This window comes from Oryzias melastigma, linkage group LG13, assembly GCF_002922805.2.
Source record: "Oryzias melastigma strain HK-1 linkage group LG13, ASM292280v2, whole genome shotgun sequence".
Taxonomy (NCBI): Eukaryota; Metazoa; Chordata; class Actinopteri; order Beloniformes; family Adrianichthyidae; genus Oryzias; species Oryzias melastigma.
Genome location: NC_050524.1, coordinates 6,560,406 through 6,580,296, shown reverse-complemented (window position 1 = coordinate 6,580,296; position 19,891 = coordinate 6,560,406). Strand labels below are relative to the sequence as shown.

The 19,891-nt window shown below is 38.3% G+C and overlaps 1 protein-coding gene across 1 annotated transcript in view; it reads right to left on the bottom strand.

Moving 5' to 3' along the window:
• The window catches only part of cntn5 (contactin 5), a gene marked incomplete at its 5' end in the record, with an annotated part of 141,210 nt that overhangs the window by 55,069 nt on the left and 66,250 nt on the right, over window positions 1–19,891 (bottom strand). Inside the window, 3 exon segments of the mRNA XM_024277809.2 lie at window positions 1,780–1,909; window positions 2,036–2,172; window positions 7,747–7,928. Of these exon segments, the coding sequence (XP_024133577.1) occupies window positions 1,780–1,909; window positions 2,036–2,172; window positions 7,747–7,928 (449 nt within the window).

Genomic DNA, 19,891 nt, shown 5'->3' with positions numbered 1-19,891 from the left:
TGGCTTTGGTTGTCAGTGGAAAAATACGATTTGAAGCTCCCACCTAACTGGTTTCAACTGGTCTTCAGCTCCATGTGGATTTCTCAATGTGTCAATAACAAAGTATAAAAGTGAACCATACTATAAAAACATAAAAAAAAAAACTCAATGTAATCTAATCTAAAAATATAAGAAGCCTTCATTTTGTATATAAACTCGTCAATTCTCACACCCAACTCGTCATATAAGGATGTATGGTTCGGGCCCCTCCGTGTCACTTTTTGGTGTTTTGTGTGTCCCCAATTTGTCGTTTTTTTGACATGCTGGCTGTTCCCCTTTAAATCAGGGGTATCCAACTTCCAGGTCGCGAACCGGTAATGGTCTTAGGGCTGGTTAGTACCAGGCCGCAGGCAGGGAAAAAATTCATGTGCTAATCAGGGGTCCCCAATCCTCAGGACGGAGTACCGGACGGTACCCTAACCCAGTACTGCATCCGTTTTCATGTCCCGAGGGTTGGAGACCCCTGATTTAATGGGAATAGCCAGCACGTCAAAAAAAGACAAGTTGGGGATACCCAAAACCTCAAAAAGTGATGTGGAGGCCTGAACCACAATACATAATGAGTTGGGAGTGAGAATGTTTAGACAAAAGCACAAGATAGAGGTCTGATATTTTTGAAGGGGTAGAACGGTGCTCTCCATGATTGCTACCAGTTTTGCCAGCACCTTGTCCTCCCCGACCTCCTCCAGGGCTGACACGTTTGGTGCTTATAACTAGTTCTGCCTTTTCATCAGTTTGTCCAGTCTGACAGTATCGTTCACTTTAATATCAGCAAAGCTAATGTCTGGCTAAAATATGCATCATAATTAAAAGCCCACTTGGAATGCGATTGAAAGAACTCAAAAGCTGATCAGAGTAAAGCAGTGGCTTTAAATCGAAACTGACCGACTCTTTTCACTTGCAGGAAGATTTTTAGAACGCCATAGAGTCCCCTTCAAAAAAAGGAAAAGGGACGAGCCGTAAAGACAGTAAATCAAGCTGTGCCTCAGGGAAACATGAAAGGGGAATGGATATCACCAGATGTGTCCCAGTATAGAGGATGACAAGGAGAAAATAGTGCATCAGCACAGAATAGTGGACAGCTATTCCGTGTGACTGTTCTGTTTGTGGCCTGAAGCAGAGAGATGGAGGAGCACAGATTTTTTGTTTCCCCCCTTTGTGATGTTGGCCTCATTCAAACTGAAAAAACGTACGCCGCGTGATTGGGCTATTATTGATAATTATGGCTGATTGCTAAATGATAATGGCAATCATTGGATAATGAATACCTGGTGGAAATAATAAATGACGTGCAGGTTTGTTTATTTATTTATTTATTTTAAGTAATGGGGATTGCACAGAGATAAGACCATAATGGACTCATTAAAATCCATCAGAGGGACCACTCATTTCTCCGCTACTGTTCGGTCCCATTAGTGCAGATCCATACTCCCAAGTCTCTGGTTTTCATTCTGAATAGAGTGGAAAAGTCCCGGCGTTTTTTTCTGATCAGACACCTCGGCGAATTTAACCACGAGGGCCCTTCTTTTATTCATGCTGTCCGCCGCCTGGGTTAAATCAGGGACCATTGATTGGCAATCAGCATATCTCACAGCACAGCGTTGCCTGCTTGCATTTCAATCTCCCCTGCCTATCACCCACTGGTCGCACGCTCGGTTTGCAGAGAATAATGGAATGTGCTGCAAGGAAGAACAACATTTAGCTATTTTTATCATCTGTAATCATCCAAATTCTTCTCACCCAAAATCTTGAGTTCCGCATTAGAGTAGACGGCCCCGTATTTGTTTTCTGCCACACACTGGTACATCCCGGAATCCGTCTGCTGCACTTTGTGAATGGACAACTCCCCATTCATTATTTCCACTCGACCCTGAAACGAGAAGAAATGTCTGGACGCATTTTGGCGAGACAATGCTGCATAACGGGAGTGTGCATTCGCAGGGATAATTAGACGTTTCATTGTGCAATCAACAAAGAAGGGGTTGCTGCGCATTACCTGGGATGCCAAGGGCAGACCATTACGAAGCCAGCGATAGGTGGGCCGCGGCCTCGAGATGGCCTTGCACTCCCACTGGAGTTTCTCTCCGCTATCCATCTGAGTGTCATTAATCATTCTAACCCACTGAGGAAGAGCTTTAAAAACAACAAAGAAAACATTATACAAGTTATATATATATCCTTGACATCACAAGTATGGTTGCTTGTTCCAACTTAAAATACATGATTATAGCTGGTTGTTGCACGTATTTTTGAAAAATAAGCAAACTTAACTTCTTAAAAACAAAAAAGTCCAATATTCTAAAAATGTCCACATTATTTTAGATTCAAACATTTCAGTTGAATAACATACACATATATTTCTTAAAAAATGTGCAGATATTTGAAAAACAACTTTCTCCATCAACTTTCAACATTTAAAAGGTCAATAAAATACCAATAAAATCACAGTTTACAGACACAATCTGATGAAAATTGCATTTTTAACATGTTTTTGTGGTGTTTTTCTGATAATGGTGGACACGTATGAAGAAATTTAAGCTCAAAATTATATTTCTGAATATTTTTTTCTTCAAATTATTGTGAATCAGGAGAAGATGAATGAATACAGTTTGAAAAAAATTGTATTTTTGACGTAGAAAATATGCTGGGCAGGCCTAAAGCTTCGAGCTCCAGCAACGGGGAGGGGAACTACTGCCACCCTGCAGAAACTATGTCCTTGAAAACAAGAGATTCTTTGATTTTGGCTAAAAACGGCATAATCATTATTACAAAACCACTTTAAAGGGCTGAAAAAATGATGATCGGCATGGGACTTTAGATAATATTTTCATTAGTTCTGGTTAAATTGTTGCATTAAATTTTACAGTTGAAATTTTTAGATGCCACAATAAAAGCGTGACACATTTGTTCCCAAACAGACTGACTTCACTTCCTCTATTTGATGAAATTGTAAATAATAAATTAGTATTCAATGCACACCATAAAACAAAACAAAACAAAAGAAAGCCTGGGCTTTTCTGGGACCAGGAGTTGCATAGATGTCACAAAGAGGGAAGCATTGTCTCCCCTCCGAGTGCCGCTCACTTTCATGTTTGTTTGTGACTCTGTGCAGCTTGCGAGCTCAAAACTGTGGGGAGATAATAGGAACTGCGGAAAATTAAGATGCCAAAAACCGGTTCCAGTTGAATAACAAGTGAAGCCTTCTTGTTTCACATCTGGGATAATCATCTTTTTTTTTTTCTTTTTTACTCCATGATCTATGTAAACTACACAATCCCCTTTCTGAGGGTTCCATTAAAAATAAACCTCTTCCTCTTTTTTTCTTCTTCTTTTTATTTTTTTTTTAAGCACACAGTCTATGTCTGAGTGTCCAAAGCTCCCGCCTCATGTTCTTCTCAAATTCAGGAACTGCAGAAAATGTCTGTCATAAACTTCAGACAACTTAGGATCTGAACACGGTACAGGCAGAGAGGTTTTCTTTTAATCTTCGAGTCTCTTTCCTTCCATCTCAAATTCAGACTTTTATAGAAACTACTCAGAGGAGCAGTATTACTGCCCTACCTATCGTTTTGGAATAAGAATGATGTAGAGCGTAAAATACATGAACATACTAAAGAATAAATAACAAAAAGCAGTCAAAAGAACATAGGAATCCCTTACTTCTAAATTTGAATGAATTAAATTATGTACAAATTACTATATTTATGCTTCATAAGACGCACTTAAAAGTTGTACAGTTTTTCAAAAACTGCAGTTTATCTTGTAACCGAGAGCACCTTATATAGTGGTTGTGCTAACTGATTACACAGCACTCTGTTCAAATATTTGATTTTTTATGAGTTGCAAACAAGGTTGGGTACCGTGGTAAATATGCTAATGTGTAGCAGAGACAGACAGTTTTGTTTGAGTTACCTACAAGGTTGGGAGTTAGCATAGTCAGAGTAACATTTTTGTAGCAATATCATTCACAAGTTGCAAAAAAATAACGCGACTAACAAGTTGCAAAGTCAAACTGTGTTTCTTTATGTGTTACTGGGAATTACAGAAACGTTTTTTTTTTTAGCTGTATTAGTCTGTTTTTACAAGTTTTAAAAAGGTTGGGTATTATTGTACACACGTTAACACAGATAATATTTAGTGGTGTCGGACTGTGTTTTATTTTACGTGTTACTAACAGGGTTGAGAGTTAGCATAGTCAGAGTAACATTTCTTTTACTAAAATCATTCTGTTTATTTACAAGTTGCAAAAAGTTTGAGTGCCATCATAAATACACTAACACGACTAAAATGTAGCGATATTGGATTTTTTTAATGTGAATTACCTACAAGGTTGGGAGTTAGCGTAGTCCCAAAGGTATTTTAGCGGTTTGTTTTTTTTTAAAGTTGTGAAAAGGTTGGGTCTCTTCTTAAATATGCTAATGGTGCTGTCGGACTGTGCTTTTTTGGTGTTACTAACAACACTGGGAGCTAGCTAAATTGTGCAAATTGGATTTGTGATAACAAATTTTCCTAATGAAAACGCGACATTTTCAAAAAAAGAAAAAAAAAAAACTCGCAGTTATTAACAAAAGTTTTTGTGCTGACATATTTTGCAAAACAGTTTTTTAAAAATGAAATGAGTCGCATGGCCAACAGCCGGACACCACGCTTAGCTGAGTAGCACCTTGGGTGCCACAAGAGGTTCCACAGCATCACACAGCTCATCAAAAGTTGAGCATGTCATCCAGAATTGTTGGATCCACAGCTCACCAAACATGATTTCTCAAAATCGCTTCATCTGTAGCCACTCCCACATATAACTTGCCGCTTCATGAGGTGAAAAAGACGCCGACATCCTTTGATATATAATGATGAGTGCTAGTGCCGTGACAGAAATGGGAATGTATCTGCTCTAAAGCATTGTTCACATCTGTCACCATGTTTTTGAATGACTTGGTTCGTTTGTGCTTTAATATGATTTAATGGAAACAGTGTAATTGCAAAATTGTTATTTAACCTTTTTTAGAATTTGGATAAAGTTCTGCGCATATGTGTGATGGAAATGTGGCTATTGTTAGGAGTTACATGTATTACAAAAACGTGGCTAACGTGTACATGTTACAATTAAGTTGAGGGCTTTTTCGTTTTTTGGGCCTTATATATGAAAGACATTCAAAAATAGACCATTCATTGACAGTGCACTTTATACACCAGTGCGGCCTATTGTGCCAAGAGTACTGTAATATCAGGATATAGGAAAAAAAAAAAAAACGACAAACTTTCGCTGGCTAAAGTTTCCCTTTTGCCAAATAAAACCAGTCAATAAAGTCAATCAACCACATTTGTGTTTGTATTTTTTTTATTCGAGCCTGCAGATGGATCTAACCCTCAGTCCAGAAGAGTTATTTAAAGCTGCACTGGGTGAGCTCGCTCCATTCTCCTCCATGCATATGCCATTTTCACGAGAACCTGCTTTTTGTGGTTTGATTGAGTGATTATGGTCATGGAGGTCTCCCCTCACAATGGAAGTTCAAGCTACCAGCTGACCTGTGTAAATTACATTTAGTGCGAGGCTGCAACAAATTAGTCCCCCTATTCTCCTTGTGATGTCAACAGAATGGAGGTTGCCAAGAAGTCCAGGGTCTTGGAAATGTGTTTTCCCAAGGTTGAGACGGTCCATTATGTGGGTCTTGTGCACACGGCACAAAGAGAAATGAGGAGACATGAACTGGCTTCCATAAGTTTAGAATCACAGACTCAAGCACTAATGCAGGCGCACTTTTTTTTTTTTAAATTAGTAAATTTTTGTGTGGAAAAGCTTCAAAAAAAGAAATGCTTTAAGGATTAAAACTTTTAAAAGTGGTTTGCATCCAAACCTACATTAGAGACAATATTACAAACTGTTGAAGACGAATTTTTAACACAAGTGTGTGAGTCATAACCATACTCCACCTTTGCCCAATGGTGGCTGGGATAGGCTCCAGCGCCCCAGTAACCCAGAATGAGGTGTTGAAAATGTACAGATGGATGGTGTGTGAGTCGAAACATTTTATGTTGGTGAAATCTAAAAAAAATGGGAACATTTGCTCAAAATATCCTCAGTTTTGTTTGTTTTTTCCAAACCTCTTTTACACTGTACTCAAATGTTTGGTTTTAGTGTAAAAAAGCAACAAAAATGTGAGAGAATTTGGGATCAACAATTACTGAAACAAAAGACACGATTTTTTTCCAATCTCACACAAACAAAATTCTCTTATTTTAGTTCCAGCATGTCTTAGTTTAGCCTCCAAACTCTAAAGTTGTTTACCTGTTTGCACCTATAGAGTGAAGCTATAAGCCAATGATTGAAAGAGCCAAGAATTGACTCATGAACTCTTTAGCTCCATCATGACCTAAAAGTTATCACCTGTTCACAATTAAATATGATTAACTATTTGATAACAACGTTCACATACATTTGTGAGTGCTGAGTGACACTTTTAATGTACAATTTTAATTTAACTTTAAAAGTTTCCAAACTCTAAAGGAGTCTCATGATTATAACATCTTTAACATGAATAAAAATGTGATACCTCGATACGAGCAAGACTTCTGCAGCTTTATGGAGAAAAGATCTGCAGCATACATAACTGGAACGGGATATAATTTCAAGAAATAGACTAAAACCATAAAACTCCTCCTTAAAGACCCATTTCATCACCTTTTGATCTATTTTAAAATGGTTCTTAGTGTTTTTTTATTATTATGATGCTGTTTTAAGCCAAAAAAAACTGTTATTTTCTGAGACATAGCTTCCAAAGAGCAGCAATAGTTTATTAGAAAATTGCCTGGTGGGCAGAACTGTTGGCAAGAGCAACCCCGCCCCCTTTTCCCCTCCTTGTCGCAGAGGGCTCAGAGCTTGTAGCACACCCAGTAGATTTTCTATGTCACAAATAGGATCTTTTTCACAACAACTTGAATTAAGAAATACCCAGAAAGACAATTTTGAGATCAACAAGTTAACCTCCATCAAATGGTAGAGAACATATTGATTGATTGATTGGGTTTATTTCAAGCATAATTTTTTGACATTGCAAGACCAAAAAAAATCCCACAGATTTATCAAAATCATTACAGAAATAATTAAATACATTAATTAAAGACAGACAAAACAAAGACACACTTAAGTTTAATTTGATTAATACAGTAATTATTAACTAAAGTCAAGTAGAGCTTGATTGTTTGCTTGAAAAAAGTGGGAAGAAGCAAACTCAATGCTGTAATCCCACCACTATTTATGTTTTTAAATTGTTTCTAAAAACATTAATTACGCTTATTACTCTCTCGAGGTAAAATGTGTTAGAAAACCTTTTTTTTTATTGATTTTGTGTTGGTTTGGTAGTCAAAAAGGTTAAAAACACACACAAATTAATAAATAAAGTCGGCCTTTAAGTCACCGATGACTTTTAAACAAATTTGATATAGTTTGGTTTTCTACATTTGTGAACCAGAAATAGATTATCGGATATAAATGTATAAAAGTGTATTAAATCTAAACTGAATTACTGGAGTTTTGCAGAGCTACGTTGAAGTTGTGTATTACTTTTGTGGCCAAATCATTTCTCAATAAAAGACCAAAGAATGAGAATGTGAGTTATTTTTCTGTTGAATGCCCACAAAACATTCAGAACCCGAAACCAAAATAACACAAAGTGATTCTTTTTGTGCGAGTATTGCCGTGAGACTCACTGTAGACCTGCAGATGCCCTTTGAAAGCAGTTCCTCCTCTCGGATTCTCAGCTTTGCATTCGTAAACTCCTGAATCATCCTGCTGAATGTTGGGAATCTCTAATACGGCCTGGGACTTCCGAAGTCGGACTCTTTTGGGAATGTTGCCATTTATCTTCCTCCATGTAATTGTCGGCACCGGGCTGTGAGAAGAAAACAGTTGTTCACAAACACAAGCAGTTTCTAAATGCAATCAAGGATTGGAGTTGTAATGATGTAACTCTGTGTTGAAAAATGTCATGTTTGCATAATGAGACTCATCGAGTCGTTGTATTAGCAGACTTCGAGAATAAAGTGAGAAAACACAAGTACAAAAGAAAAAAAATGTGATTGTTTTCATCTTATGGATGTGAAAAAAGCCTGCGTTCATGTTTAATGAGTGATTTATTCATCTCTGCTTCCAGTTAACTAACTTTTTTAGGATTAATTCAAAGCATAATTCAATTTAATCATAAAGAAATTGTCTATAATTTGTGCTGGTCTTTCATCTGCAACACAGCGAGCCGTAAAAATGAGAATTTATTGTTGTTTTTATCTGCAGAACACCATCAAATCATGCGCTCACGTCCTTTTTTTATCCTTTCGGTTTCGCCCGACAGATGAGTTTCACACGGCGAGACAGAACACCCTATAATGTGCTCAGTGTCAGTCTTCTCTTGTCTGACAAGTGGAGTTGACAGCTCTCTGAAAGATGGAAATGTGACACCACACGAACCTCCTGTGAATCTATCAATCATTTAGTGGAGATGGAAATGTAACATCCCTGAGCTTTCTTATCCATTCACAAGGACAGAGAACTGCCCTTGGCTGCAACCCAGACTCGAATTAGGATTCCAAGCATGCTTTGAATTAAACAAGGTGTTACTTTTCATTTAGGATCAGAGCTTTGTGTGACTAATGTTCCATAGAACATTAGTTAAAGCTTGTAATTTTGATTTTTCATTTGCAAACACAATTTTTAGAGGATGAAATGCAATATTTCATTATCTGCAGTTGAAAAAAATTATTATTTTTTTTAAATCTAACTAATAAAAATGATTTAAATGAAAAGAAAAAGTTTTATTTTTGTCTTTCGTCTGGATGCAAAGAGAGCGACGTGCCTGCCGATGGAATCTGGATTCACAAGCGCAGCATGGAGTCGCTGTGAAGCGCTTTGTATGTTAGTAATGAAAAATTCTGGAGACCTTTTGCTCTGACTAAACCCTCAACAAGCCCGAGAACAAAGGAAACCCGCAGAGACCTGGAGGGGTTGGAACATGACGGTGAATCTTTGTGAGTCCACGGCGAGATTTTCTCTTTGGAGGCTGAGTAATGAGGAGCGGCACATGCTCAGAGGAGCGCGGAGCAGCCAGGAGGGACCGGGCCCCCTCACTTTGAAAACAAGAAACTCTTCAAGCCAGTGACTTACAAAGATGTTGGCGCAAAAATCCTGACCACCTTGATCTTTTTTATTTATTTTCCATTAAATTCATACATAAATTAAAGCTGAAAGTGGCCCATAGTTGCTATGTATTCCTCCTTTTGATCCGCCCTCACTGGGCCTTGAAAAAAAATGGCGGCCATATTGGATTTTTGTGTGGCTAGCACTTTTTTCCTGTAACTAGACCCAGAGACTATAACTGTACCAAATTTCATGCTTGTGTCATCAACTGAACGATTCTGGCTAAAAATGACACTAAGCTGCTCCACTAGGAGGAGTTAATTTGTAGAAGGAAAATCCAATATGCTAGCCTGTTCCCAAGGTCAAAGGTCAGCAAAACTTTAGATGTGGTTGTAGACTTCAGTTGGTGGTATGTGTGTGAAATTTCATAAAGATCACTTGAACAAAAGTTTTCTTTTTCCATGTGGTGTGAGAATGGCCAAATTTCACGATCTGTCACAAAATGGCCACCAATCAGTGGCCAAACATCCCATAATAATTTCAAAATGTCCTTTGAAAATTCCTGACACTTGTGTCCTGATGCATTTCAAAAACATACTTTGTAAGCCTCATAAGAGATTAAACTTTTTGAAGATTTTTCCCGCCATTATGTCATTTTTTTTGTAGGGGGAGGGGTCGTTCTCTATGTCAAAAATTTTGGCAAGATGTGGTGGGGGTGAATTTTTGCTCAACCTTGCAGTGAGAAAGAAAAAAAGCCAACAAATTTGGTCTATACAGACCTTTGTGGGCCATAAAAAAACATCTTACAGCTAAAAGAGGAATATTTATCTAATTTCGAGTCAAATTAATTTATTTTTACTTGATGAATGAGAGAATGACTTAAGTAAGAACATTTCACTTGGACGAAATAACTTGTTTTTTAGAAAAAAAACACATTAAAATATAGTAACTTTTCACTTAAAATATCCTCAAACTAGAAAAAGACGGAACAGAAATCCCAAAGTGTGAATTTGTTTCGGTTACCGGGAGGTGCTGCAGCTTTCAATTAAAGTTTGTGCCCAAAGGCACAATCTGAAATTACATCTTAATTAGCCTTTCATACAATTGCTGTGCCCTCAAAAATAAAAGCTCAAAATGAAAGAAAAAAAAAAAAAGAGCACCAAGTCCCTTCATATTAATAAAAATGTAGACAATGTATTAGCTAAACCCACAATTTTCTGGTGCCTGTAAAAAGTCCAAATGATCCAGATGAAACCTTTTTTACCTGCATGATCTCCGCTAAAACAACCCTCTCTCGAACACATTAACCAAAGCAGCAGATGTGTTAAGAGCCTCCTCGTGATGCCGCCGATAATGTGCTGCTCCACGAGGAGCGTAAGCGGTTATTCAAGAGTTTGATTCCCTCTGGGGTCGCGGGAGCTGAAAGTATATCCACACACCTCTATGGCTGTTTGGATAAAAGCATCCACCACATGTCATGATATTTCGAGTAGAATTGAGTGGGTTGAATGTGCAGCCAATCAAATGAAGCCTTTTGAACCGCGGCGAACTTCACACTTTAATATTCCTTCAAATGCCGCGAGCAGCGTTTCACGCTCCCAGCTGCTTTTAGATTGACGACACAGAATTTAAAAATATGTTTTCAATTTTTGCTGTTTTATCAAACCACAATCTGTAAGAGAAAAATGCAACACATGGTAGCATCTATAACTTTATAATAGATGTGAGAGAAAAGAAAACAGCTCCAAAGGCATTGGATCAACTCCTATATGACTGAATATAAACCTTTTCTTTTCTCCCTTCTGTCACTTAGAATAATTAGACAAACAATGTGGCGGCTTTCTTTCTCTCTTTGGACTGCTATCCTTCCTATGAAAGCCAAGAATGTACAGTTTCATTTGGACCTTCGGGACGTTCCATCTAGGTTTTATTGACTCCTACTTATTGATTCATCTCTTTTTCCGGAGCGGCTCTGAGAAATAATTGTTACTTTACATAGATGGCTTCACTATACGTGTGCCAACAAAGAAGTATTGCAATGTTATTAGCAGCAGGCTGAGTCACAGCGTGTTTATTTCTGTTATAAAAGATTGTACAATTTATTTGTGCTATTAAATGAAAGTTCTGCAGTTCAGGTTTGGCACTTTTATGGGCAAATATACAAGTGTTAGGGGAGAATCCATCATGTTTTTTGATATTTTTATGAGTTAATATGGATGTTTATTGCCCCAAAATGTCAAAGATGATAGTAACATACAGTATATCCGTTTATTATTACTCAAAAGTTACAGTATTTATAAAATGTTTTTGCTTTTCACCAAGTTTGTTATTTATTTTACTTAAACATAGAAAAAAAAAATCCATCAAAGAAAATTGTTGACTTCAGTAAAACAACATTTAAAAATTAATATAATAAAAAATAGAACTTCTATACCTCTTTCTACATCCCCTACAGGATGGTTAAAAGAGGTTAAAAGGTTACATTTAAGTGTGTGAATAAGTACAAATTTTAACATTTTATTAACGCTGAGGATCACAAAAATCAAAATAATTTGTCATCTTGCTGTTGTTTCCCTGCTGTCAATCAAAGTTATTGTTCATGGTCATTTAGCTTTGTTTGGCAGCCGTAAAAAAAAAAAAAAATCAAAACAATGTTGTGGACCAAACAGATTAACTCTTGCTTGCCTAAAATTTGAATAATTTGATTGACTTAGAATAGAAAAGAATAAAATACAACAGGCTTTATTGTCATTGTGACATGTTACATGCACAACGGAATTCCATAAAGTGCTGGTAAGTTTAAGTGCCGTAAGGCAAGTTTAAAAAAACACAACACAGAAGAAAAATAAAATAGAAAAATATTACTCTTATATTAGTCCTCTCATTGCAAAAAATTGCCCATTTTTTGCACAAAATAGTCTACTTATTGCACAGACAGAACCATGGTGTGAAACTCTACGGTATGAATTCATACAGGCTATCCAGCCATTTAAAGACAGGGACCGACATCAATATCCTGTTCATAATTCAAGAGAAAACACATGCTCAAATAAACAAAATGTTGTTAAAGAACTGTGAGAAGGTGAAGGCTTTTATTTGTATTTGATAGTAAGATTAATATTAGGACCAGATGGTTTTCTTCTCAATATTTCATGTCCTGTTCAATAGTTATTTTAAGTCATGTGACCCTAAAACAAGTAGTTGTTTTTGTTTTGTGATGTTTCCAATGAAGACATGACTATCAGTTGATAACTAAATAAAGTCTAAAAGACTGTTTGACTTTTCCACTTGCTCTGTTGGAACCTGGTCTTTACTCATTTCTAACAATACTTCCTCCAGGCGTTATTACTGGACAGTTTGTTCTGATCAAGTCTAAGAACCAACCAAAACTCAAATGTTATCTATTGTCCAAGTGAGAGCAGGTTTGGCCTCAACTCTCACATAAAATGTCACAACTGCCCTTACGGATAGATATGGGCTGTCTGCGGGTAAAAAATGGGCAAAACTGAACAGGTTAAATATGGTCATAGCCCGCTTGATGAAGCTTTTGACTGACAATGTTAATGCACACTATTCTATTGGCATGCTGAAAGCAGCAGATTATGAAGAACACTTGAACAACATGTAAGGGCAAGACTCAGGCATGTAGTCTTGATTTTTAATTTTCTGAACCCCGCCAAAATCTATAGACTACACAAGGGGCCTATCAGTTCCGTTCAAGTGAGAAGCTTGACTGTAAGATATGAGGAAATTAGACAATCAGAGAGCAGTTTTTGTGGTTATCCTACGGCTACTTGCCAATAACCTCCACACACAGTGTGCAGTCAGTAAAAACCAGTACGTGCACCTTACTAACAACTAGAGTATGCCAAAAGGCATCGTAAGACAGCATCACCCGTTGTTACAAGTGTGAGCAACTTACATTCATTTGATTTACCACATGCACGACAATTGTACGTTTCATGACACCCTTTAGTACGAAGCTCAAGGAAGTGCAAGACACACCCTTGAGATGCTGTTGCTCCTGTCTATGACCCTCCATGGGCCCCGACAACTCACCAAAGTCAACCAGAGTTTGCTTCCTCCAATAACACGAAAAATATTTTCACTTTGAATACACGCAAGGGAACCCTGGTCCAGGACCAGGAACCGGTCTCAGACCTATCCTTCAAGGTGTTCTCGGTTTGTTTCCAATAAACTGAGCTTTGGCCACTGTAGTAGTTGATGTAAACTGATTAGGAATGAAACAACCGGTGATCGCGGACAAATATAAAGCATTGATTGTCATGTCATGGGAGAGAAAATAATTGCTCCAACTGCTTACTTGTTAGAACATTTATTTAACAGCTCTGAAAACTCTCCTTACATACTTTTCTGTGTCTCGTTACGCAGCATTTGCTCGGCGCTGCTGTGACATCTTCCCAAAAGCTAACTTGTTCATTGAACTACTTTGTAATTGTCTCGACAAGGATTTTTAAGTGCTGCACCTAAAACTTCCTCTTTTTTTGACCCGCCTCGTAGTTCTTAGCCAATGACTGAAGAGATCTTTAGTCACAAGGTTTTGTTTACAAGCTTTGGTCTGAAACAGAAATCTCTGGTAGACACCAATCTGAATACAGAGCAAACGCAATCTTCAGGACTCAACTGACTTTGCCAGTCTGAATACACCCCAGGCTTTACTAGGACCCTAAAAAAGTGTACCTTAATAACAAAGACACATTTAGCTGAGTCTAACAAGGGAGTTGCAGGATTTTTACCTAGAAAAGATGAATGGATGCATGACTTTCTCTAGATCAGACTGGTCTGGTCGACTCTGGAGGTTGTGTTTAAATTTATTTATCTCTTTACGTCTGAGGGAGCATTACAGACCACAGACAGTAATGGTCTTTTCAGCTGTAATGGCAGCATCAATCACCATCAGTCCAGCCCAGTCTAACTCTGAGTTTTCTCTCTCATCAGTTCTCATCACAGAAGGTTGCCTTTAGTTTAAGACTTTGAAGTGCCAAGTAAACAACTGTGAATCTGCATATTTTCTGTCATTATTAACAAATTACTTGAAGAAAACAGTGATTTTGACTCACCACATCATTAAGCCTTAACGGAATGACAGTATTTTAACTCCCTGGAATTACTTTAGAGTGAAAAATCTCATCAAATGACATTTTCAGGAGTTTCCCCTGCTGCTCCTTGTCTGTCTTTGTCCTTGAAGGTGGCCTTTAATGTATCACCACTGGTGAATATCAAACAGACATGGAGCTCTTGCAAGAACAAGTGAAGAACTGCCCCTAACTAGATAGCGGTCCCATCATAAATATTGATCAACACGAGTACAAACCCCATTTTAACTTCATTTTCAGCACTATATAAAGACGGGCATGTCTTAATGGGGAACATTGATAAATCATTCATCTCTGAGTAAAAGGAGCAGACAGTGGGATCATTGTCTGACTGAAAGTCATCACACATAATTTGCTTGAATGAAGGCAGCAGGGGTGAAACTGCTGGACTGTTCAGCAGGAAGCTCTCTCTGTTGTACTACGTCCACACCGGGCTCGGAATTGCATATTCAAGGGACTACTTCCAATGAAAAGTTGATGTAAAAACGCACGTTTCAGGCTTCAGGGTTCAGAACTCTTGCGTTCATAGATCGGTACGCACGTTTTTAAGACAGTTTTTGGACTCCACAAGCAAAACCCTCAGCCATTGAATGCATGTTGAAAGTAAAACCAGTTGAACTTTGACCAATCATGGACTCGGATATGGTAGTGATAATTGGGTAGCGCGCGTCTTTTTCAATTGTGGACACCATTTGAAAAATCAATCAGGAATCATACGTACAACATATACACATACAACGGATACAACCCATCATGCAACATCAAGTCAGTCATATAATGTATATAGTGTCATATAATGTTGTAATAGAGCTTTGAAAGAAAAGGGCAGGAGCCAGATTTGTTAGTTAACATTTTGCACCAAGCTTTTTCCAACTGCATGGACTAGTATGGGGTAGCGACTAGGGCTTGGTTAATAAAATAGTAATTGATTCACAAAAATATACATCGATTTAGCACATAAAGCCAAAGTCCGCTAGCTTGATGCTAACATTCAATAGAATTTCCCATAGGATAGCTAATGCTAATGCTCGGTTGACCAAAAAAATACAGTGCTGACTAAATGAATATCTTTATTTACTTACAGCCATTCATTTTCCAAACTCTTTTAAGGAAATAATTTCTAAAGTGACTATTTGTGGTCTAAAACTTCATTTTTTTCCTCGTACTGTTGACTTTTTCTTGAATAAAGTGTACTTCTACGGCGCGATCGCCACATAGTGGCCAAACTGAAACGCCATCCAGGAGAAGCAGAACAATGTTTACGATGTTAATGATCTGAACATTTTTGTTAGAACTTCTCCTTCAGAGGATCCATGTAACACTGGATGATATTAACAATCTTATTATTTTATTAATACATTTTACAATATGTGAACTGTATCAGATTAATATAAATATATTTAGATTAAATAGTAGATTTTTAATTTATTTCGAAACAAATGTGTATTAATTTTTTAGCTTAAAATTTAACGGAATTAAAGAATTGAAAAAATTGGAATTGAATTGATTCAGGCTCTTGTGAGTCAAATTGAATCTGTTCTGGAAATTATAACTGATACCCAGCCCTAGTAACGACAGTCCAGTGTGAACAAATACAGGCTAAAAACGTGCTCTCTGCACGTTATTGAACCAGCATGACATGTACTGTATGTAGCATTAGACATGAAAGCCTGCCATGAAAGTACACTGAGCATCAATTTAGTGTTAATAAATAAAGATGCATTATAACTGAGGTTATCTTCGACAGTGGGATCTCAGTGATGCCACAGCACAAACATTAAACAATACACACAATCAATGAAACCTTTGGTGCTGATTGTTCTGTGGCTTTTTGTCCCATTTGAGATCAGTGGTCCCTCGCCATAATGCGGTCCCCGAGTTTAATTTTTTACTGAATTTTGCATCCTATATATTTATTTTTACAGTACACTGTGTTTCTCATTGGCTGCAAAGTGTTGCTAATCAATCTCATATGCCGTGTCCCTGGTGTCATCCTCTAAGACTAAACTTATTTTTCTTAGAAAAGTTTAAACTTTGACAGTTTAAACAAGATAAAAAATGTGAAAATGTTTAATCCTGTCTGAGAAAAGTGTTTAAAACTTGGGGTTTTAAAGCCTTACAGTATTATAGTTATAGTAAAAAATAAAGCTGACTACTTGAAGGATTTCATCTGTTGCAGCTTAATTCTGGAATGTAACTCCTGTGATCAACAAAGAATCCTTAAGGGAAAAAACACAGACAGCTACAGGTCATTTACTTTTTTCTTCATTTCTTTTAGTTAACATGTTACAATGAAAACTACTTGAATAACTTGAATAAGCACAATAAGGTTACTCCAACCTAAGCCGTTAGATTTATGTATAACCTTGGTTAAAGTACAAAAAAAAAGTGTAATTTTGATTTCACTTCAAGAAAATTCCAACTGAAGAAAAGTGGATGAAATCAGTCCAAGTGTTCATGTTTAGTCAAGAAACATGGTCTTAAAGCGGCCAATTGTCTTGAGCCCATTTTTGAAACTCTCTGGTTTGGTCATCCTAACTGCAAATGACCTCATCCATCTGTCCAGCCATCCATCCATCCATCCGTCTGTCTGTCCGTTCCTCCATAGAATCATCCATCCATCCTTTTGTCCATCTATCCATGCATCCATCCATTTATCCATCCAAATATTCATCCATCCACTCACTCATCCATCTATTCGCCTGCCCATCTGTCCATCTATCCATGCATCCATCCATCTATCCATCCATCCATGCGTCGGCCCATCCATCGTTCCATCTAAATAGTCATCCACCACTCACCCATCCGTCCATCCATCCATGCATCCATCCATATATCTATCCATCCACTCACCTATCTATCCATCTGTCCATCTATCCATCCATCCTTTCATCCTAATATTCATCCATCCACTCACTCACCCATCCATCCATTGACCCACCTATTCATCCATCCATCCATCCACTCATCCATCCATCAATCCATCCATCCATCGAATCCCTTTTGTTGCTGGAGCAACTTTTGGATAAAGGTGAGCCACGCCCTGAACAGGTCACTAGTCTGTTGTAGGGCCACACACACACACACACACACACACACACACAGACACATAGGGACAATTTAGAGTAATCAATTAACCACTGGAGCATCTTTTTGAACTGTGGGAGGAAGCCAGAGTGCCTGTAGAAAACCCCCACATGCAGAGGGAGAACATGCAAACTCCACACAGCCGGGACTAGAAGCAGGGTCTTCTCGCTGATTCAGGGTCACTGGGCCTCATTGCAGCACTTTCAACTACTCCAAATATGGAAAATGAAGATGTATTTACATCTACAAAATGACTGTAGTTGCTTAAAAACCAACTCCTCAATCCCACATAGAAAAAACATAGAAATACATAGAAAGTAGTTTAAATACAACAAACTGTCTATAAATAATTTAAAATTGTACAATTCACTTAAATGATAAAAAACTATAATTAGTCGCCCTAATTAATTATAATTAGGGTGACAGTGGCTCAGGCGGTAGAGCGGGTCGGCCAATGATCGAAGGATAGGCGGTTCGATTCCGGCTCCCGCCAGCCAAGTGTCGTTGTGTCCTTGGGCAAGGCACTTAACCCAACTTGCCTCCAGTGTGGCTCCACTGGTGTTTGAATGCGTATGAATGTTCCGGTGATGGTCAGAGGGGCCGTAGGCGCGTACTGGCAGCCACGCCTCTGTCAGCCTGCCCCAGGGCAGCTGTGGCTACAGTAGTAGCTTACCGTCACCAAGGATGAATGAGGTGTGAATGAATAATGGATGCACAATGTAAGCGCTTTGAGTGTCCTGAAAAGCGCAGATAAAATCTAATCCATTATAGTCTCATTATCATTTCTAAAAAAGAAGAAAAAATAGTTGGAAACAAAGAAAACAGTTGTTGGAACATAGTAACTAAGATCAAATTAGAACTATAAAAAATACGTTAAAAGGCCTCGCCCCCAATTGTTTGCATTACTAACAAAATAAACAAGCTGATTAGGTAAATATGCATTAACTCCACAACTGTCATGAATGAGTAATTAAACAAAAATTAATTTACGTGTCTTTTGCTCAAAGCCCCTGAAATGATTAATATTTCATAAAAAATAAATGTGGAACTTAAAAAACAAATCCACAGCTGAGTGTTTTACGTTCATGGTCACTTGCCTGAAGCCACACTCAGCAGGACTTGGTTAGTACTTACAGTACATTTCATTTGTGTTTGTCACACAGACTATTAAGGCTTAAGATGAATTCATCTTCAAGTGGAATTTGAAGAAAAATCCTCCCTTGAGACAAAGTGACTCAACAGATTCAGACTCCCAGCATTAATCATCTCTTCTCTTCCCACACTTGCTTTATCTACTTAACATGACCGTGTCTGGTCTTTGGTGACAACATAAAACAAAGCAGATATTTATGAATTAGATCTTCTAACAGCCTACAAGACAAAGTTATTCATATACAATTGGCAGGTTTAAGTCTTTGTTTCAGGCTTTCATGTCCAAAACTCTGAAGTTCATGCGTTTGAGTTTGTAAGATCGTTTTCAGGCTCTATATACAAAACTGAATCCGAAATTGAAATTTAAACCAGTTGACTGTTCAAGGACTTTGATTTTTCAGTGATGTATGGGTAACATCCTTTTGAAAACATGAAAGTGCCAACCGTTTGTAAATTGATCATGGCGGAAAAATTAATAATTGTGGTTTGTGACCAAACAGAATTATATGAAACAAAGTCTTTCAAATATCAGAATAGAACTGATAGAACTGCAAAAAAAAATGCATGCAAATGCTGCACGCACAAAAGGTTTGCAGGTGATATCAAAGTGCCTGTAGAATGGCTGTAGGGTGTCCACATGGTACACTCTGATTGTTTGATTTCCTAAGTTCTATCTGTCAGATAGTGCACAATGAGTGTGCCGTTATCAGGTGAACAGCACTAACATATATGCAGTGTATATGGGTGTGATGAAATGAAAACCTGTAAGACACGCCAGCATTTTACCTCCTTTTATGTTGTATAAGAGTTCACTATGACTATTTTTTGACCATTTTTGCTCAATGGACTCAGCTAGCGGTCTATGACCTTGCAATTGAATTTGGGTCACTTGTGTGCCCTGTATAGATTTCACAACATGTCACAGAGCCCAGGGAGCTGAAGTGATAAAGCGTGCTACGCTAGCTGCCCAGTGGGCAGCATAGCAAGGTAGCGAGTGCTACCGCCTAGGGTCCGTCAGAGCTAGCGAGCGCCACTGCCCAGGGTCCGCAAGAGCAAGAGATGGCCACCATCCAGTGTCCAGCAAAGCGAGAGAGGGCCACCGTCCAAGGTTAGCGAGTGCAACTGCCCAGGGTCCGGCAGAGCTAGTGAACGCCACCACCCAGGGTACGCCAGAGCTACCAAGCACTGCCACCCAGGGTTCAGAAGAGCTAGCAAGTGCCACTGCCCAAAGTCTAGCAGATCTAGTGAGCGCCACCGCCCAGAATCCGACAGAGCTGGTGAGCGCCACTGCCCAGGATCTGGCAGAGCTAGTTGGGGCCACCGCCCAGGGTCCTACAGAGCTAGAAAGGGCCACCGCCCAGGGTCCGGC